General features: G+C 44.7%; 1 protein-coding gene across 4 annotated transcripts in view; it reads right to left on the bottom strand.

Annotated features, from left to right (window-relative positions):
• The window catches only part of SESN2 (sestrin 2), a 52,079-nt gene that overhangs the window by 12,948 nt on the left and 16,888 nt on the right, over positions 1-22,243 (bottom strand). For 2 of the 4 annotated variants that reach the window (XM_070763670.1, XM_070763671.1), the window contains exons 2-4: positions 12,263-12,328; positions 3,550-3,747; positions 2,535-2,717 (exon numbers count right to left, since the gene is read on the bottom strand). In XM_070763670.1, coding sequence (XP_070619771.1) covers positions 2,535-2,717; positions 3,550-3,747; positions 12,263-12,328 — 447 coding nt within the window. The remainder of the gene's footprint in view (positions 1-2,534; positions 2,718-3,549; positions 3,748-12,262; positions 12,329-22,243) is intronic. The other 2 variants (XM_070763674.1, XM_070763673.1) reach the window with 1 other exon arrangement.

Genomic DNA, 22,243 nt, shown 5'->3' with positions numbered 1-22,243 from the left:
TTAATCAGTGGACCAACCTGCCTCCAGAAGTTGTGGAGGCTCCAACGTTGGATGTTTTTAAGAAGAGGTTGGATAAACATTTGTCTGAAGTGGTGTAGGGCAGTGATGGCAAACCGGTGGCACGTGGAGTCATATCAGAGGGCATTTTTAATATTAGATTTGTATTATATTGTATTGTTATTGTTGTGAGCCGCTCTGCGGAGAGGGGCAGCATACAAATCTAATAAATAATAATAATAATAATAATAGCAATAACAACAACAACAACAAAACAAAGACAACTACTATTATTGCTATTATTACTATTATTACTATTGTCATGATTCTTGACAAATGTATCTTTTCTTTTATGTACACTGAGAGCCTATGCACCAAGACAAATTCCTTATGTGTCCAATCACACGTGGCCAATAAAGAATTCTATTCGATTCTATTCAGTTGATCCTTCAAGAAAGCACATGGCAGTGCTGGCCAGCTGATTGTTGGCCTTGGGGAAGGCCATTTGGGCCTCTGCAGGCTGCAGAAAGCCTCCGGAGGGTGAAAAACAGCACAACAGCCAAACTGGAAGTCCGTTTTCTGAACGTCCGGTTTGCCCGTTTGCCTGTGGGGTGTACACATGCATGAGGGGAGGGGAGGGGCGTGGCAATGGGTGCGCACTCTATCATGCACACACCCAAACCCTTTTGGCACATGAACGAAAAAAGGTTTGCCATCACTGCCATAGGATTTCCTGCCTGAGAAGGGGTTGGACTGCAAGACCTCCAAGGTCTCTTTGATTTCAGTTATTCTGTCTTCTGTAGCAGAAAACGGCTTCTGAAACAGGCATCTTCGACCTTGGCAACTTTAAGGCTTGTGGAATTCAAAGTCCCAGAATTCCCCGGACAGCCTAGTACCCCAAACCATTATAGAAAAACAGAAACATAGAAGATTGACGGCAGAAGATAGACTTCATGGTCCATCTACTCTGCCCTCATACTACTTCCTGTATTTTATCTTAGGACGGATATACAGTGGTACCTCTACCTAAGAAGGCCTCTACTTAAGAACTTTTCTAGATAAGAACCGGGTGTTCAAGATTTTTTTGCCTCTTCTTAAGAACCATTTTCTACTTAAGAACCCGAGCCTGGAAAAATTTCCCAGGAAATTTGAGAGCAGCACGAAGGCCCGGCCAGTTTCCTGCCATTCCCCCTGGGTTTCTCTCTCTGGTGCAGTGGATGGGAGATAGCCTCACGCCGGGAGTATGGGAGGCGCATGCTCCTCCTCGCCACCTCAGAGTCCCTCTTTTTTTTTAAGCCTTAAAGTTTTGGATTTTTTTTGATTCCCCTCATCTCACCTTCTTCCTTCGGCAGCATCTTCCTCCTCCTCCTCCCATCCAAATTCCAAGCTTTTATTTCTTTCCTAATGGGTTTGCACGCATTATTTGCTTTTACATTGATTCCTATGGGAAAAATTGCTTCTACTTACAAACTTTTCTACTTAAGAACCTGGTCACGGAATGAATTAAGTTCTTAAGTAGAAGCACCACTTTATGTTCATCCCAGGCATGTCTATTGTTATTATTATTTGTCTCATTGGGGAAAATACAAAGCCAGCTACAAAAGTAAAACGGACCGAGGAAATTCCCCAAAGAATCTAAGGCACACCAATCTTGAGGTCTCCTTCCTTGTGCAATGCTATAATTTTTTGTTTATTTGGTTTTGTCTTAGCGTGTCACATCAACTCAGGCATTATGGACTGTAAATCATAGTTTATGGCTTAGTGTGGAAAGAACCAAGCTGCTGCGCCTGCCGGACAAACTGGTTTTCCAAAAAAAAAAAAAAAAGATAGGAAAATGAAATGTTTGCCTTCTTTCTGGAGGACAGAAGGAAAAGGGGGGACATGATCAAAATATTTAAATACGTTAAAGGGTTAAATAAGGTCCAGGAGGGAAGTGTTTTTAATAGGGAAGTGAACACAAGAACAAGGGGACACAATCTGAAGTTAGTTGGGGGGAAGATCAAAAGCAACGTGAGAAAATATTATTTCACTGAAAGAGTAGTAGATCCTTGGAACAAACTTCCAGCAGACGTGGTTGGTAAATCCACAGTAACTGAATTTAAACATGCCTGGGATAAACATAGATCCATGCTAAGATAAAATACAGGAAATAGTATAAGGGCAGACTAGATGGACCAGGAGGTCTTTTTCTGCCATCAATCTTCTATGTTTCTATGAATGAGGAAGGGAGGGATGGAGGAAAGGACGAAGGAAAGAAAGAGAAGGAAGGAAGAGGAGGAAGGAAGGAAGGAAGGAAAGAAGGAAGGGAAAGGAAGGAAGGAAGAATCCACAGTCACTGAATGTAAACATGCCTGGGATAAATATATATCCACCGTAAGATAAAATATAAGAAATAGTATAAGGGAAGACTAGATGGACCAGGAGGTCTTTTTCTGCCGTCAGACTTCTATGTTTCTATGTTTCAACTGCAGGAAAACAAAAAAAATAGCTCGAAGATGGTTTAATCCAACTCAGTTTCCAACATGTTCTGCACTTACCTCGATGTGCTCCTTGGTGATCAGCCAAGGCCTGTGGGCTAGGATCTTGTTGATTTCATTCAGGTTCCTGAGTTTCTGCGGGGCATATTGCAAACCTCGTAGCCAGGCTGGGTCCCCTCCTACCTGGAGAAATTCTCCCATGTGGAAACCAACCAGGTAGGAACAGTGATGCCTGGCAGCTGCCTGAAATAGAAGGGAAATAGTGTAAAGAAAGCACATGCACCAAAGACAAATTCCTTGTGTGTCCAATCACACTTGGCCAATAAAGAATTCTATTCTATTCTATTCTGTTGTGAGCCACCCCGAGTCTACGGAGAGGGGCGGCATACAAATCTAATAAATAGATAGATAGATAGATAGATAGATAGATAGATAGATAGATAGATGATAGATAGATAGATAGATGATAGATAGATAGATAGATAGATAGATAGATAGATAGATAGATAGATGGATATATAGATAGATAGATGATAGATAGATAGATGATAGATAGATAGATAGATAGATGATAGATAGATGATAGATAGATAGATAGATGATAGATAGATGATAGATAGATGATAGATAGATAGATAGATGATAGATAGATAGATGATAGATAGATAGATAGATGATAGATAGATAGATGATAGATAGATGATAGATAGATAGATAGATAGATAGATAGATAGATAGATAGATAGTCTACCCATCCATTCCCAGAATTCCCCATCCAGCACGGCAACCATTGTAGCAAAACAGCAGTCAGAGCTGGATGGGTTGAGTTAAGCAAATCATCATTACATTCCCACAAATGACGTAAGTTCAATCCCTCCTGAATTCTGTTGACCCTTATCGGGTGCCAATTTAGCACTGAACTTTACTTGACTAGATCTATAAGTTTGGCCAATAACTGCCATTTCAAATTATGGTCCCGATTCTTCACACTTGAATAAAAAGTGACATGGGCAGTAAGTTCCATTTACAATAAAGTCAATGGAAATGTTGACTTCCCTTGCCCTCGCGCACTCACCATGATTGCGATGTAGTGGCGCTTGTGATACGGCAATGGCCCGTCCATCCTGAGCAAGAGGTATTGAGTCTTCCAGAAGCTGGTGAGGTACTCTGGATGTAGACCCATCACCATGGTTATGTTGTCCACTCTGCCCGTTGAAACAAAGGCTTCTATGAAGAGCCGTCGCTGGGCGCTTTCCACGCCTTCTTGGAGGATCTACAGTAAGGAGAAGGACCGAGGAGAGAAGAATTCAGCCGGACAGAGCATTTCGTTAAGAGCACATCAATGTAGAGAGAGAATGGACAAGCGTCCTTCAAGGTAGGAACATCATTATAATCTCTACCGCTGGTTTGCCAAAAGATCCCTTGGAATGAATTTTGCTAGCTCAATTGGGGAGAAGGCAGAAAACAAGGAGGGATAGTTTGGTATAGTGATTAAGGCCCTAGTTCAATGAAGGTGAACCTATGGCGCAGGTGCCCCTGGTAGAACATGGAGCCATATCTGCTGGCACCCAAGCCATTGCCCTCGCTCAGCTCCAATGTGCATGGGCATGCCAGCCAGTTGATTTTTGGCTCACATCTATCTGTCTGTCTGTCTGTCTGTCTGTCTGTCTGTCTGTCTATCTCTATCTATCTCTCTATCAGTTGTCTCTCTGTCTTTCTGTCTTTCTTATCTATCTATCTATCTATCTATCTATCTATCTATCTATCTATCTATCATCTCTCTCTCTGTCTATCTCTATCTATCTATCTATCTATCTATCTATCTATCTATCTAATCTATATATCTCTATCTATCTATCTATCATTTCTCTCTCTATCTTTCTATCTATCATCTGTCTGTCTGTCTGTCTGTCTGTCTGTCTATCTATCTCTCTATCTCTCTATCAGTTGTCTCTCGGTCTTTCTGTCTTTCTTAAATATCTATCTATCTATCTATCTCTATCTATCTATCTATCTCTATCTATCTATCTATCTATCTATCATTTCTCTCTCTATCTTTCTATCTATCATCTCTCTGTCTGTCTGTCTGTCTATCTGTCTGTCTGTCTGTCTGTCTGTCTGTCTGTCAGTCTATCTATCTATCTACCTATCTATTGTATGCTGCTCCGAGTCCTTGGAGAGGGGCGGCATACAAATCTAATAAATCATTATTATTATTATTATTATTATTATTATTATTATTATTATTATTATCCATCCATCCATCCATCCCAAACATGCCCATTGTAGGGACTTGTCCCTTACTTTAACCCAGCAGTCATAGAATAGATGGAGCAGAGATTTACCCAGTCAACAGATTTAATAAAGTAAATAAATTCACAATAAATATATTCCATTTAGGCAGAATGCAAGGCGGAGCAGGCTGCATGGATTTCTCTCAGACCACTTGCCATTTTCCTTATTTCCAATTATCAAAAGCCTAGTCAGTAATAGCTGCCCAGAGCCCCTTCAAAGTCATGACTAAGAAGCTGCCATTGTTTATTGTAAAAGAAAAAGAAAAAGTTATTAAATATCCTGGGAGTAATAGTATGAAATGATTGGAACGTGGGTGTAATAGTTAGAGGTATCACAAGCAGGAAGAGGGAGAGTGTGATCCCGCTGTATAGAGCGCTGGTGAGACGCCATTTGGAATAATACTGTGTTCAGTTCTGTAGACCTCGCCTACAAAAAGATATTGACAAAATTGAAAGAGTCCAAAGACGGGCTACAAGAATGGTGGAAGGTCTGAAGCATAAAACGTATCAGGAAAGACTTCATGAACTCAATCTGTAGAGTCTGGAGGACAGAAGGAAAAGGGGGGACATGATCGAAACATTTAAATAGGTTAAAGGGTTAAATAAGGTTCAGGAGGGAAGTGTTTTCAATAGGAAAATGAACACAAGAACAAGGGGACACAATCTTAGGTTAGTTGGGGGAAAGATTAGAAGTAATGTGAGAAAATATTATTTGACTGAAAGAGTAGTAGATGCTTGGAACAAACTTCCAGCAGACGTGGTTGGTAAATCCACAGTCACTGAATTTAAACATGCCTGGGATAAACATCTATCCATCCTAAGATAAAATACAAGAAATAGTACAAGGGCAGATTAGATAGACCATGAGGTCTTTTTCTGCTGTCAATCTTCTATGTTTCTATGTAATTAATTTAAAATTAAATCCACCCGTTTGGAGCATTCCCCACTGTTTGGCACTGGGATGGGCATAGTTCAAGACTATCGTTCTTGATTATTTCCTGAAGCTCCAATATCATAGAAACAGAAGATTGACGGCAGAATAAGATATGCTTAGCCTTGTGCTGTATGTCGAGTCTCAGTCTGCAAAATAAAACTTGGGGGGAAGGTGTTGTGGTTAGCTCTGGCCCAGCTCCTGCCCCAAGGACTGTGGATGTGGGGGAGACATCCACATGCTGCAGGCCTGTTTTGCCCCCGGTGGAATCTGTTGATGAAGGCTCCTCTGACCAAGAGGACATGAGTGACAGGGAGGAGGAGAGTGTGGCAGACAGCTCAGAAGGAGATCAATTCTCTAGCTCCTCCTTGGATTCGGAACAAGAGTTAATGATACAGCCACACATGCGGAGAGCGATGCACAGGCAGCAACAACTGAGAGATTATTATCAAAGAAAATGAGGCCACCTGTGGTTGGGTGGGGCTGGGGTCATTAGTGAGGCTGCTATAAAGGGCAGCCTGTGGGTTTGGCCATTGCGGAGGATTATCTGATCGTTGTGTTTCGTGCCTGCCTTGCTGACTTCGACCTTTGTGTGCTGATTTCCCCCCGCTTTGAAACTAAACCAGAGCCAAGTGTGTTTCACCTTGTGAAAGAAGAAGGACTGTGAATTGCCTCACAGCTGCAAGCTAAGTATCCCAGGACTGATAAGGGACTTGTACAAATCACCAGTTTGTTTGGAGACGAGTGCTCTTTGCTATACCAAAAGAGGGCTTGGTTTAAGTGAATTTTCATTATAAAGAACATTGTTTTGAATTTTCAAACGTGTGTGTGTCTGAAATTGCATCTGTGCAATTTTGGGAGGATTCTAGCAGAGAGCTCGACAGAACAGAAAGGATAGGGATAACAGCTGATGATGGCAAATTTCTCCAAAAGGGCCCAAACTCTCTGCAACAAGCATTGCCAAGAAGCTGTGCAGGAACACACAAGGATCCCCTTTCCAGCCGAGAGGCACGAATTCAGCAACAAAGCAGGCGGAGGGGCCGGCCCTGGACCAGAGGGGTGGACCCACTGCCAGGACAAAAACCTATGGGGCTTTCCAGTAATGGGCAGCCAATTTTTTTTACTGCCACTCTGTGGGTGTGGCTTATTTTGTGGGTGTGGCTTAATGGTCACCTGACTGGGTAGGAGTGGCTTGCCGGCCATGTGACCAGGAGGGAGTGGCTTTAACGAGCACCATTGTTCAAGTGGACTGTTAAGTCCTCGATTTACAACCTTTTCAGTGTTGCTCGCTGGGGTGACAATTTGCTTTGTGTTTCCCGCGCTCTCCTTTCTGGGTCGCCCCCCCGCCTCAGGCTGAGTAGTTAGGCGAATGGGGGCTGCCAGAAGCATAAATACTGCCAGCGCCGCTTCCACCCAAGCCTTCTGCTTGCACCTCAGGTGGGAAGTGGCCGCATGAAGCTGGAGGGGAGCTGGGTAGGAGAGAGGGAAGCTCGTCCGAGGCCAGGAAGGAGGAAAGAGGAAAAAAGCAAGGAGCGTAGTCGCAGCAGCAGGGGAAAAAAGGAGAGACGAGACCAGTAATCCAGGAAGTGACAGCCGCCAATCAGCTGGAGTTGCACACACATCTTCATTTCCGCCGGTGGAACTGCGTTCCACCCCGTCCTGCCTGCTGCCCACCCCTGGGGCTTCCCCACTGGATGAGAAGGTCCTCTGAGCTGGAAAGAGAAGGATCCATGGCATCCATACCTTACTCCTCCAGACTTCAATGACTACGTATAGAAAATTTACAACTACGCCGCCTCTGAACTGATTTAACTGTCCTTCATAAAATCGTACATCACAATGTTAGCGACGACTTCACCTTTAACAACAACAACACAAGAGCACGCAATAGATACAAACTAAATGTAAATCGCTCCAAACTAGACTGCAGAAAATATGATTTCAGCAATAGAGCAGTCAACGCCTGGGACTCATTACCTGACTCTGTTGTTTCTTCCCCCCATCCCAAAATCTTCAACCTTACATTATCTACAATAGACCTCTCCCCTTTTCTTAAAAGTCTGTAAGGGGTGTGCATAAGTGCACCTTCGTGCTTACCGTCTCTGTCCTAATACCTTTTTGTCTTTTCTATCTCTACTTTATACTTATATTACCCTGTTTCCCCGAAAATAAGACGTACCCCGAAAGTAAGGCATGTCAGAGGTTTTGCAGAATTTGCTAATATAAGGCACCCCCCGAAAATAAGGTGTAGTCAGGTTTACATACGGTACGGTGGAAAAACATACGGTACCATTCAAAGCTGTTCATAGCGGTACTGTAATAATGTGGCGTCCCCTGCTGGCCCTTCCCATCGCTTTGTACCGTCCAGTACAGCAGACACAGTCTGCTGCTGTCTCACCGCCATTACAGTCTCCACTACAGTGCGTAGACTGTAGCTCCTCTGGTGGCCGGAAGCTGCAATAGCGGGAGTATACTGTTGTACCATATAAGTGCCGTCGTTTGTGTGTGTGGGTGCCATACTGACAGATACCGTACTGTAATCAGTGTACAATGTTCCCTCGATTTTCGTGGGTTCGAACTTCGCGAATAGCCTACACCACGGGTTTTCAAAAATATTAATTAAAAAATACTTCACGGTTTTTTTCCTATACCACGGTTTTTCCCACCCAATGATGTCATATGTCATCACCAAACTAATATTTTTTGCAAATAAATAACAAAAAAATAATTATTGTTAATAAATAATTATGTTTATAAATATCAGGATCACTAAGTGTCTTATTCAATGGTGAGTACCAGTAATAATGGTGAGTAAATGGTTATTAAGTGTTCTGTCTGGGTTCCCCCAGACCTCAACACCAACTGGAAAAAACAGCCAGACACTCTGGTAAAAGCAAAAGTACTTTATAGCTGGAAAAAATAAACACAGAGGAAAACCTGTTCTTCCCAACAGACAGGCTATAATACTTTACAGCAGAGTCCTGATGTCCAGACAATACAGCAAGCTTCTTGCTGGCACACCCACCCCAAGGTTTCAGTAGTCAAAGGCACAAACCAGGATTCCAAGACGCCAAAGTTCACAGCCAGGTCCCAAGACTCTCAAAGATAAAACTCCACAAGCCAGGAAGGGTGGGTCTGCCTTTTAGCCTTTCCAAAGAGCACCACACCCAAACCCAGCTGTTGCCTCTTTAATGCTGAAAGTACCTAGCCAATTGGTCCCTTCGCTGTGTAGCTCTTCTCTGTCGCAGATCAATTATGGCTTGTGCATTTTCCTCTAAGGAATCCAGGCTGCTTGCTGGGGAGAGCTCCCTCTGGGGGGACTCTGGCTGTCCTCCCTCTTCTTCAGCCTGGGATTCCTCCTCCTCGTCTGCCTGCACCTCCTGTTCCTCATCCTCTCCCTCTGAGCTGGAAACCGACAGAAGATCAGCCGTTCCCTGAGGGGCCTCAGATGGAACCACAACATTAAGGGAATGGGAAGTGGTAATTTAGGGGTGTAAAGTGTTAAGGGAAGGCTTGTGATACTGTCCATAGCCAAAAATGGTGTATTTACTTCCGCATCTCTACTTCGCGGAAATTCGACTTTTGCGGGCGGTCTCGGAACGCATCCCCCACGGAAATCGAGGGAACACTTTCTACTTTCTTTGGGGGTGTCAGCTTTTCTGCCTGTGAATTTGTCTTATTTGAGAAATATAAGGCACCCCCCCCCCCGAAAATAAGACGTAGCACAACTTTTGCAGCAAAAATTAATATAAGACAGTGTCTTATTTTCGGGGAAAACACGGTATGTTAAACATACTACAATACTACAGTATATTTGTATGACAAATAAATAAAATAAAGTCAATAAAATCCAGCAAATGGAGAGAGGATCAGGATAGCTAACCACCAAGCAAACAAACCATGAGGAAAAGCCCTCGTGGTTGGCTTTCTGATAAGTTGTTTTCTGCACCCAGAGAGGGAAGGTCATTTGATAAACACAGAGATGACGACACCCCCACCGGGGGCAATGCTACCACCTCTCTCTCTCATCACACAAGCCAAAAAAATAACTGAGGAAGCCAAGGTCTTAGCTGCTGTAATAAGTCAATACACCACCTCTACCCAGTGTTGTGAGATGCCAGGCTTACTGGCGAATTAACACCTCGCCAACGGTGCCCAGCCCCCAAGCCACTGCCTTGGCCAAGCGCCTTCCGTTTGCTGGCCTGGATTCAAGGACTTCGGAAGACAGGCGCTCCCCAAAGCACTTCAGGGATGGAGTTTGCTGGGAACTGGGCAGGACAGCTACCGTATTTTTCAGAGTATAAGGCGCACCTAGATTTGATAATAATAGAAACATCGAAGACTGGCGGCAGAAAAAGACCTCCTGTTCCTTCTAGTCTGCCCTTATATTATTTCCTGTATTTTATCTTAGGATGGATCTATGTTTATCCCAGGCATGTTTAAATTCAGTTCCTGTGGATTTATCTACCACGTCTGCTGGAAGTTTGTTCCAAGGATCTACTACTCTTTCATTAAAATAATATTTTCTCATGTTGCCTTTGATCTTTCCCCCAACTAACTTCAGATTGTGTCCCCTTGTTCTTGTGTTCACTTTCCTATTAAAAACACTTCCCTCCTGAACCTTATTTAACCCTTTAACATATTTAAATGTTTCGATCATGTCCCCACTTTTCCTTCTGTCCTCCAGACTATACAAATGGAGTCCATGAAGTCTTTCCTGGTAAGTTTCATGCTTAAGACCTTCCACCATATTTTTGTAGCCCGTCTTTGGACCCGTTCAATTTTGTCAATATCTTTTTGTAGGCGAGGTCTCCAGAACTGAACACAGTCTTCCAAATGTGGTCTCACCAGTGCTCTATATAGCGGGACCATAATCTCCCTCTTCCTGCTTGTTATACCTCTAGCTATGCAGCCAAGCATCCTACTTGCTTTCATTAAGACTTTCCACCATTTCTGTAGCCGGTCTTTGGACCCGTTCAATTTGATCAATGTCGTTATTGTGCAAACTATGGTCACACAAATGGTGCTTTAGTATGATGTACACGTGTGTCCGCAGAACAAACGGGAGGGATGTCTTTTCTCCGAGTGTTTTGGGGTCTCCAGGAGAAGGACACAGCCAGGGAATCAACTGCAAGATGTCGTTGCTGCTCTTATTGGATGCTGAGCTCTTTTTCTGCAAAGCCGCCCCGGCAAGAGAGGAAGAAGCCCATTTCCCCTCCAGGTGCACCCCTTACACCGGTGATGGGTTACTACCAGTTCACCCGATATTGGATGAACCCGTAGCGGCGGCGGGAGGCTCCACCCACCCGTCCAGACATCTCTGTGCATGCGCAAAAGCTTCCCACGCATGCGCACACCTTCCCAGTAACAAAGATAATTGAAAATCACCACTGTCTCACGCACACACACACACACACAAAACCTGTGCAAAGTAACATGGCAAAGGTGCTACTTAGAAGAGACTAGTCTGGCATCCAGGCTAAGAAGGGGAGAGGAGAGGGGGAAAGGGAGGGGAGAGGGAGAGAAGGGGAGAGGGGAAGAGAGAGGAGAGGGAGGTGGAGAGAAGATGGGAAGAAGGTAGAGGAGTGAGGGGGCAGGACAGAGGAGAAAGGGAGGGGAGAGGGAGACAAGGATGAAGGGAGGAGGAGAGAAGGAGAGGGGAAGGGAGAGGAGAGGAAGGGAGAGGGCAGGAGAGAAGGGGAGAGGGCAGGAGAGAGGAGAGAAGAGGAAAGGAGAGAGGGGAAGGGAGGGGAGAGGGAGACAAGGATGAAGGGAGGAGGAGAGAAGGAGAGGGGAAGGGAGAGGAGAGGAAGGGAGAGGGCAGGAGAGAAGGGGAGAGGGCAGGAGAGAGGAGAGAAGAGGAAAGGAGAGAGGGGAAGGGAGGGGAGAGGGAGACAAGGATGAAGGGAGGAGGAGAGAAGGAGAGGGGAAGGGAGAGGAGAGGAAGGGAGAGGGCAGGAGAGAAGGGGAGAGGGCAGGAGAGAGGAGAGAAGAGGAAAGGAGAGAGGGGAAAGGGAGGGGAAAGGGAGACAAGGATGAAGGGGAGAGGAGAAGATGAAGAGAGAAAGGGAGAGGAGAGAAAGGGAGAAGGCAGAGGAGAGGGAGGAGGAGAGAGGGGAAGGGAAAAGGAGAGGAGATGGGAAGAAGCTAGGGGAGTGAGGGGGAAGGGGAAGGGGAGCAGGAAAGGGAGAGGAGAGGAAGGGAGAGGACAGAAGAGAAGGGGAGAGGGCAGGAGAGAGGAGAGGAGAGAGGAGAAAGGGAGGGGAGAGGGAGACAAGGATGAAGGGAGGAGGAGAGAGAGAGGGGGGAAGGGAGAGGAGAGGAAGGGAGAGGACAAAGGGGAGAGGGCAGGAGATAGGGGAGGAAAGGAAAGAGGGAAAGGGAGGAGAAAGGGAGACAAGGATGAAGGGGAGAGGTGAGGGAGGAGAGGGGAAAAGGAGAGGGGAGGAAGGGAGAGGAAAGGGTGGGAGAAGAGAAGAGAGATGGAAGAGGGGAGAGGAGAGAGAGAGGGTGGCAGGAGAGGGGAGAGGGGAGGGGGGGAAACTGTGCTTTTATCCCCTTACCTCTTCCACTGGGATGAAAGAACTGGGGCCTCTTCCCAGCTGCTGGGGGATTTTGATCCCTCTATCCTGGGAATAAAAGAAAGGATGTTACAAGACACTCCCATCCTGAACACACCCCTCTCTCGTCCTTGGAAGCCTTCAAAGGGGAAGCTCCCCACCCTGCTCTCTTGAGCCAGGATCAAAGAGAGGAAGACAAAGCCACAAGGCCAAAGAGCGGAGGGGGGGTGGGAGGCGCACACCTAGCCCAGCACAATCCTTAGATCGATTCCTTAGGGGGAAAAACAACCCTTGCTGATAAACTGCTCCTTGCCTTCCTCCCCGGCTGCAGGAATAGCAGTAGAGGCACCTGCCCACACCTGGTTAAGCCCAGCAGGAAGACCCACTTAAGAGGCAGCCAGGTGTGGACAGCAAGGGGGGCAGTGAGGCTGAGGACCAAACCTCCAAATAATAAGCTCCAATATAACCTCTACTGCAGTGATGGGCTCCTACAGGTACAGTCAGGTACGCAGAACCGGTAGAAAAAAATTGAATTATTTTTCTTTTTTTCCCCCTTTGGGCTCTGGGCATGTTTTTCCTATTGCAGTAAATGAGGTTGAACGTGTATAATTTTATAAGAGCTGTGCGCGTGTGTGTAAATAATATATATTTTTGTGTGCCTGTTTGTAATATGTATGAACACATATGGCATATATACAGTACATCGAATTAAATAGTATATTTTGGATGTTCAGTAATAGTAAATAGAGAGGCGAGACACCCTAACCCAGCGGTAGGAAAAGTTGGCTCTTCTATGACATGTGGACTTCAACTCCCAGAATTCCTAAGCTAGCATGATTGGCTCAGGAATTCTGGGAGTTCAAGTCCACAAATCACAGAAGAGCCAATTTGCCTACCCCTGCCCTAACCCAAACCCTTGATGTGAGTGATGTCAAGTTGGCCTTCCAAAGATGGGCTACAAGAATGGTGGAAGGCCTTAAGCATAAAATGTATCAGGAAAAACTTCATGAACTCAATCTGTAGAGTCTGGAGGACAGAAGGGAAAGGGGGGACATGATGGAAACATTTAAATATGTTCAAGGGTTAAATAAGGTCCAGGAGGGAAGTGTTTTTAATAGGAGAGTGAACACAAGAACAAGGGGACACAATCTGAAGTTAGTTGGGGGAAAGATCAAAAGCAACATGAGAAAATATTATTTTACTGAAAGAGTAGTAGATCCTTGGAACAAACTTCCAGCAGACATGGTTGGTAAATCCACAGTAACTGAATTTAAACATGCCTGGGATAAACATGTATCCATCCTAAGATAAAATACAGGAAATAGTATAAGGGCAGACTAGATGGACCATGAGGTCTTTTTCTGCTATCAGACTTCTATGTTTCTATGTTTCTTTAAGCCAGTCACAGGACCTTTAAGCCTGCCCCCCCAGTCACATGATCATCAAGCCACTCCCACCTGTTCGCCCCTTTGCCGACAAGCCACACCCAGAAAAGGAGCCACGGCCCCAGTGCGGCAGTAAAAACTTTTGCAGCCCTTCAGTGCTTTCCATGGTCACCAAAGACCAGGATGCCTTGCTATGGGGTAAAACAAGGGGTCTCCAAACTCGGCCACTTTGTCTTGTGGACTTCAACTCCCAGAATTCCCCAGCCAGCAAAGCAAAGCTGGCTGGGAAATTCTGGGAGTTGAAGTCCACAGGTCTTAAAGTGGCCGAGTTTGGAGATCCCTGGGGTTAAACATAGAAACATAGAAGTCTGACGGCAGAAAAAGACTTCCTGGTTCATTTAGTCTGCCCTTATACTATTTTCTGTATTTTATCTTAGGATGGGTATATGTTTATCCCAGGCACGTTTAAATTCAGTGACTGTGGATTTATCTACCACGTCTGCTGGAAGTTTGTTCCAAGCATCTACTACTCTTTCAGTAAAATAATATTTTCTCATGTTGCTTTTGATCTTTCCCCCCAACTAACTTCAGATTGTGTTGCGTCTGATACATGCAATGGAGTTCAGCCTTACATCATCCGGAAAAGCGAGAGATCTTTAACCCAGTTCCTTTTTCTTATTTCGCAGAGCTGACGGTGCCAAAAATGAAACACACAAACACACGAAAACCTCCAGGCTCTTAGACGATCGAGACAGCTGATCCTACCCATTGCTGGGCGAATTCCATGACTAAGTAAACAGAAAGCAGATGTTTGAAAACGCCTTCCTCCTCCGCTCAACTCAAGGTGGCACCACCAATTCCACCTGAGCTTATTATACAAGCTCCAGAATAACGTAGGCACAATATTTAATTTATTTGCATCCCACCATTATTATGCTTTGCAAATAAGGCAACAAATATATCCAACACATATACAGTGGTACCTCGTGATACAAACCCCTCGTCATACGAACTTTTTGAGATATGAACCTGGGGTTCGGAAATTTTTTGCCTCTTCTTACAAACTTTTTTTGCCTTACGAACCCGCCACCGATCGCAAAAACGGCGCTCCGTTGGGCGGTGCTGCCTGGCTGTAACCTGCTGAAACAGCCGGGCGTCACGTTTCGGCCGACCAGGAAGGACGTCTTCGTGATGTCAAAGCTCCGCCCATGGAATTCCCTATTGGGATTCCCCACCTCCGTTTGAGCCTCCAGATCGGCCGAAAACGCCGCCGCCGATCGCAACAACAGCGCTCCGCTAGGCGACGGCGGCCAGCTGTAACCTTCTGAAACAGCCGGGCGCTTCTCGGCGGCCTCTGGAACCCGAATGTTTGCCGAACTTCTGGGTTCGGCATTCGGGAGAACGCCAAGAAGCCCCTGGCTGTTTCAAAAGGTGACAGTCGGGTGGCAGCACTTCTCGGTGGCCTCCCGAACCCAAACCTGAAAAGTTCGGGAAAAGTTCGGGCTCGGGTTCGGGAGAACGCCGAGAAGCCCCCCCGGCTGTTGTGATTTTTTTCCTCCTTGCACGCATTAATCGCTTTTACATTGTTTCGTCTTACGAACTTTTCGCCTTACGAACCTCCTCCTGGAACCAATTAAGTTCGTAAGACGAGGTATTACTGTATCAAGAATTGCTCTTAAAATGCGAGTTCCGGGTATATTTATAAATGAAGAGGCAACAGCCCTGGTGATCTCCGGAACCTTTAACATTTATTTAAAACTATAAAACGGACTTCTGGTTTGGCCACTGTGCTGTTTTTCACACTCCGGGGCTTCGGGAAGCTTTTCTGAAGCTTCCAGAGTGCAAAAAACTGCACCACGGGCAAACAGGAAGTCCGTTTTCTCAAACTTCCTGTTTGCCCATTGAGCTGTTTTTTTCACCGTCCCAGGCTGCAGTCAGGCCTGTGTGCACGCGTGGAGGTGTGGAGTTGTGCACATGCACAGCATGAGGAAGGGAGGGAATGCGCACAAACACACACACACACCTTTGTCACACAAACCAAAAAACGTTCGCCATCACTAGTTTATATGGTACCCCAAAACAGAAGCTGAGAGCTACTTAAAACAAGTGTGTAGCCCACAGCTATGGTTGTGTAATCAGTATGTCTGATGGTGTAAGCCAGTTTTCTGGAATTTTTTTATTTTTTTTATTTTTTTGGTCCTATGGAAAAATACAGACGGAAACACTTTGGCAAAGGAGTAATAGGTGTACATATGCCTATGTCTTATTTAAGGGGGTGAGCAATGTAGAATAGTTTCTATTTTCCAGCTAGTAGAATTGGAGACCGAGCCATAAAGAACAAATTGGAATCACTCTACACTTTGTAGATATGTTGATGCTCCTGGTTTCAAAATATTATAAATTAGTACACCCCTCATTTGGTGGAGGGACTGAATAAATGTTGTTGGGTGGCTGTGCACTGTTTTGTGTGTTGTATTTTTTTATACAGTGATACCTTGTCTTACAAACTCAATTGGTTCCAGGACGAGGTTCTTAAGGTGAAAAGTTTGTAAGACAAAACAATGTTTCCCATAGGAATCAATGGAAAAGCGATTAATGCGTGCAAGCCCAAAACTCACCCCTTTTGCCAGCCGAAGCGCCCGTTTTTGTGCTGCTGGGATTCCCCTGAGGCTCCCCTCCATGGGAAACCCCACCTCCGGACTCCTGTGTTTTTGCGATGCTGCAGGGGAATCACAGCAGAAGAATCCTAGCATCGCAAAAACGGGCGCTTCGCTGGCAACGGAATTCTGGAGGTGGGGTTTCCCAACGAAGGGAGCATCAGTGAAATTGCAGCATCACAAAACACAGAAGTCCGGAGGTGGTGTTTCCCATGGAGGGGAGCCTCAGGGGAATCCCAGCAGTGCAAAAATGGGCGCTTCGCTGGCAACGGAAGTCCAGAGGCGGGGCATCCCAGCGGCGGCGGTGGGTTTGTAAGGTGAAAATAGTTTGTAAGAAGAGGCAAAAAAAATCTTAAACCCCGGGTTTGTATCTCAAAAAGTTTGTATGATGAGGCGTTTGTAAGATGAGGTATTACTGTATTATAAAAATAAAAATTATTTTTTAAAAAAATCAATCAATCGAATCGAATCAAATCAAATCAAATCCAATCAATCAATTTTAGTTGGCTCACACCTTCTTAACACTAAAACCGCCCTTCCCCACAGAACTGTTTCTCTTAAGTGTGTTTCTTCAAGAATGAGGGTTTTCATCCACCCAATAACCGCAGCTTCTAATCTCTTCTTCCCACAGAGAAGCTTTCACAAAGAAAATTATCCTCAGCCATGAGATGTAAAGCCCATCAGCTCGAGGGCTTGTTCAGGCTCATTTGATGTGGCTCCATAGCAAACACACACACCTTACCACGAAATCAAGGGATACAATCAAACTTCTGATTTCTTAGGCAAACGTCATCCTTTGTTTACCCCCACCCCCACCCCCCCATACTGGTATTTAAAAATCTTACAGCACTATAAAGAGGTGAAAACAGTGGTGCCTCTACTTAAGAACTTAATTCGTTCCGTGACCAGGTTCTTAAGTGTTGTGGTTAGCTCTGGCCCAGCTCCTGCCCCAAGGACTGTGGATGTGGGGGAGACATCCACATGCGGCAGGCCTGTTTTGCCCCCGGTGGAATCTGCTGATGAAGGCTCCTCTGACCAAGAAGACACGAGTGACAGGGAGGAGGAGAGTGTGGCAGACAGCTCAGAAGGAGATCAATTCTCTAGCTCCTCCTTGGATTTGGAACAAGAGTTAATGATACAGCCACGCATGCGGAGAGCGATGCATAGGCAGCAACAACTGAGAGATTATTATCAAAGAAAATGAGGCCACCTGTGGTTGGGTGGGGCTGTGGTCATTAGTGAGGCTGCTATAAAGAGCAGCCTTTGGGTTTGGCCATTGTGGAGGATTATCTGATCGTTGTGTTTCGTGACTGCTTTACTGACTTTGACTTTTTGTGTGCTGATTTTTCCCCTGCTTTGAAACTAAACCAGAGCAAAGTGTGTTTCACTTTGTGAAAGAAAAAGGACTATGAACTACCTCACAGCTGCAAGCTAAGTATCTCAGAACTGATAAGGGACTTGTACAAATTATCAGTTTGGTTGGAGACCAGTGCTCTTTGCTATACAAAAAGAGGGCTTGGTTTAAGTGAATTTTCATTATAAAGAACATTGTTTTGAATTTTCAAATGTGTGTGTGTCTGAAATTTGTACCTGTGCATTTTCGGGAGGAGTCTACCAGAGAGCCCGACAGAACATTAAGTAGAAAAGTTTGTAAGTAGAAGCAATTTTTCCCAGAGGAATCAATGTAACAGCAAATAATGCGTGCAAACAAGTGAAGTAAAACCACTGACCTGAGTAGTACTGGAAGCTTTACGAAAAGCTGCCTTGAATACCAAAGGGTGGAAATGGGCTCATTTTTTTTTTTACCCCTGCCCTTCTCACGAAGCGAAGCTCTCCACATTTTACCCACTCATGGTTCACTAAGACAGTGTTCCCCAACCTTGGCCACTTGAAGATATCTAGACTTCAACTCCCAGAATTAACCTAACCCTACGTAGCTTCTTCTCCGGTAATACCACACTACTAACCAGAGCATACAAAACCTTTGCTAGACCAATCCTTGAATACAGCTCATCGCTCTGGAACCCACACCACATATCGGACATAAATACATTAGAACAGTGTTTCCCAACCTTGGCCACTGGAAGATATTTGGACTTCAACTCTCAGAACTCCCCAGCCAGCAAATGCTGGCTGGGGACTTCTGGGAGTTGAAGTCCAGATATCTTCAAGTAACCAAGGTTGGGAAACACTGCACTAAGAAGAAAAAGGCAGCCTGAGTCAACAGTTCATAGGAATGCTGACCAGCGGATCTGGAGGGTGGGTGGGTGGCATAGTTCCCTCTAAGCTGAGCAGTGAGCAATCGCTCACTTAAAAATCATCATCAACTCAGAGTTTTCCAAACCTGCCCAGAAGCCGAGAGGGAAAGAGTGAGAGGGAAGGAGAGAGAGAGGAAGAGAGGAAGAGAGAGAAACAGATAGAAAAAAGAGAGGAAGGAAAAGAGAAAGAAAAAGAATGGGAGTAAGGAAGAGAGAAAGAAAATCAAAATCTAGTTTGAAACTAGCTCAACTATTTAAGTGGCATTTTGATATTGATAGAGTTGCCCTATTATGAGCTCACTGTTATAGACACGCAGTACAGTATTTTATTTTGAAATTCTCTAAGGCAAAACAGGGTGGGTTTTTTATTTGTTTCTTTGTTTGTTTGTTTATTTATTATTTCTGTGCCGCCCAGTCCCGAAGGGACTGCCGCTCAGACACTATGCTTTTCTGCCCACCCCACCCCCAAAAATTAGAGGGAACACTGCTTATATGCGGAGAGGGGCGGCATACAAATCTAAATAAATAAATATAATAAATAAATAAATACTACAGGGGGTGGACAAAAAAATGGAAACACCTTGCAGCTCTTCCGTGGAATCTAGATTTGTGAAACTCCCTTCAAACAGTTTTTGTGGAAACTGGGTTCTGTACACGTCTATTGAGCTCTGCAGTGGTGGGTGGGGATAATAATGGAGAGAAGCCAGCAAGCCAGAGCCAGAAGCAAGATTTTCTGGAAGACCAGCTCTCCTGCCCCCCCCCAGCCCCCCCTCTGCCCCCCTCCTGCAACACACATATCTGGAGCAAGCGAGTGCAACTCGGATGGAAAACAAAGCCTGCAAAAAACTGCTGATTCTGCAGGCGTCTTTTCCAGCCCAGCCAGCGAGAGAGAGAGAGCGCACACGAGATCCATCGAAGGAAAACAGCAGGGCCGCAGCCAAACAGCTGGCACAGGTTGCCAAGCTGCTAGTTCAGGAGTATTACCTCCGTCACCAGGTGCTTCGGGCAAAGGGCACAAACTATGTTTCAAAACAAGTACAGGTAATCCTCAATTTACAGGTACAGTAATCATCGTTTGTCTAGTGACTGTTATTCAAGTTCAAGAAAACTCGGGGCGGCTAACAGCAATCATAGACAGTATACAATAATAATCCAATACTAAAACCCCTTAATATACAAAACCAAACACACATACAAACATACTATGCGGACCATTGTAACAGCCTAGGGGGAGAAGAAATCTTAATTCCCCCATGCCTGGCGGCAGAGGTGGGTTTTAAGTAGCTTACGAAAGGCAAGGAGTGTGGGGGCAACTCTAATCTCTGGGGGGAGTTGGTTCCAGAGGGCCGGGGCCGCCACAGAGAAGGCTCTTCCCCTGGGTCCCGCCAAGCGACATTGTTTAGTTGACAGGACCCGGAGAAGACCCACTCTGTGAGACCTAACTGGTCGCTGGGATTCGTGCATTATTATTATTTATTAGATTTGTATGCCGCCCCTCTCCGCAGACTCGGGGCGGCTCACAACAGTGATAAAAACAATATATGACAAATCTAATAATTAGAATCTAAAATAACAATAGTACATTTTAAAAAGTCTAAAAAGCAAGGAACCCTAGTATAAAAAACATACATACAGTCATATAATGTACAAAAACTGCATAGGCAGGGGGAGATGTCTCAGTTCCCCCATGCTTGACCACAGAGGTGGGTTTTAAGAGGTTAAAATGTCTAGGTCAGTGATGGCGAACTTTTTTTTCCTCGAGTGCCAAAAGAGAGTGGACCTGTGCTATCGTGCATATGCAAGTGTCTACACCCATACCTCAATGCCTGGGGAGGGCAAAAACAGTTTCCCCAACCCCTCGGAGGCCCTCTGGGTCCCGCCAAACGACATTGTTTAGTTGACGGGACCCGGAGAAGACCCACTCTGTGGGACCTAACTGGTCGCTGGGATTCGTGCAGCAAAAGGCGGTCCCGGAGATATTCTGGTCCAGTGCCATGAAGGGCTTTATAGGTCATAACCAACACTTTGAATTGTGACCGGAAACTGATCGGCAACCAATGCAGACTGCGGAGTGTTGGTGTAACATGGGCATTTTTGGGAAAGCCCATGATTGCTCTTGCAGCTGCATTCTGCACGATCTGAAGTTTCCGAACACTTTTCAAAGGTAGCCCCATGTAGAGAGCGTTACAGTAGTCAAGCCTCGAGGTGATGAGGGTGTGAGTGACTGTGAGCAGTGACTCCTGGTCCAAATAGGGCCGCAACTGGTGCACCAGGCGAACCTGGGCAAACGCCCCCCTCGCCACAGCTGAAAGATTTGATTTTGTATTTGTGATCGGAGTGAAAAATAAAAAAAAATATTTTGCCAAGAACTACCTGTACAGCGTTAAGAGTGTATTTTAGCCCAAAGGAGCAAATATTCGAATCCTGAATCAGCATTATTTTAGTATTTCGCAAGCTTCTTCTTTCTCCAGATAGCAACAATGACACCACAGCTTAATTTCAATTTGGCAGCAAATTGCCTTCCCCCACTCCTTTAGGTTTTAAATTTGATTAATTCACACCACAAAGATGTTGTTTTATGCTTGATGTTTTACTGCCAGCTAACAGTTGATTTCAAACATGTCACTCCAGGCTAGAAGCTGCCTGCCTGGCTTGGATTTGCTAAAACCAGGTTTGTAGGACCGAAGGCAAAAGAAAATCAGTCCAACCCCCATATTCCAAATTTCTGATCCCCTGTTTACCACACTTGCTCCAGGAGAATGGTTGCACAATACAGGCAGTTTTAAACACATTTCAATTGCAACCAGTAAGAATTATTTCATAAAGGAAGGCAAACATTCGCAGAAATGGGCGGCATACACGTCTAATAAATTATTGTTATTGTTATTGTTGTTGTTGTTATTATTATTATTATTATTATTTTTGAAAATCTCTTTATTAAATTTTCCTATGTCATTCCAATCACACATTATTTTGGATTACAGATTATACATGATCTCTATTAACATTCTGACAATAAATTTTGACCAGTTTCATTTTATTATATACATTGTATTTCATATTTTAAAATTCTAAAATCTATTACGTTCAGTAATTTTACATGGTAACTGTAGGTCGTTTCAATTGTACTGTTGTTTCATATTGTATTGCTTTTATATTCTCTTTTGAACCCATTCATGCCATTTTTGCCATGTTCTTTTTGATTCTATGTCTTTATTTCCCTTAATTGAGTTCGTGAGTTCGTCCATCTCCACACAGGCGTATATCTTATCAATAATTAGATAATTAGAGAATGGACACTCTGTAGAATTTCTCTCTCTTTTAATGTGACATCATCATCATCATCATCATCATCATCATTATTATTATTATTATTATTATTATTATTATTATTATTATTATGTCAGTACAACACAGCAAACAAGATCACTATGCTGGATTTCGTATTTCATCCCCAGTCGGGCGCTTCCCAAGCACCTAGGACTGCGTGATGTAGCGGCGAATTATGTTTGCCGATCTCAGTAAAGCGGCCTTTTGCAATTGACAGATGGAGATTTTGTCAATTCCGATGGTTTTCAAATGTCCACTGAGATCCTTTGGCATTGCGCCCAGCGTGCCAAGTACCACTGGGACCACTTTCACGGGCTTGTGCCAGAGTTGTTGCAGCTCGATTTTTAGATATTA

Source organism: Erythrolamprus reginae, chromosome 11 (assembly GCF_031021105.1).
Source record: "Erythrolamprus reginae isolate rEryReg1 chromosome 11, rEryReg1.hap1, whole genome shotgun sequence".
Lineage (NCBI taxonomy): Eukaryota > Metazoa > Chordata > Lepidosauria > Squamata > Dipsadidae > Erythrolamprus > Erythrolamprus reginae.
The sequence above is the reverse complement of the archived record's forward strand: the minus strand, read 5'-3'. Positions and strand labels throughout refer to the sequence as shown.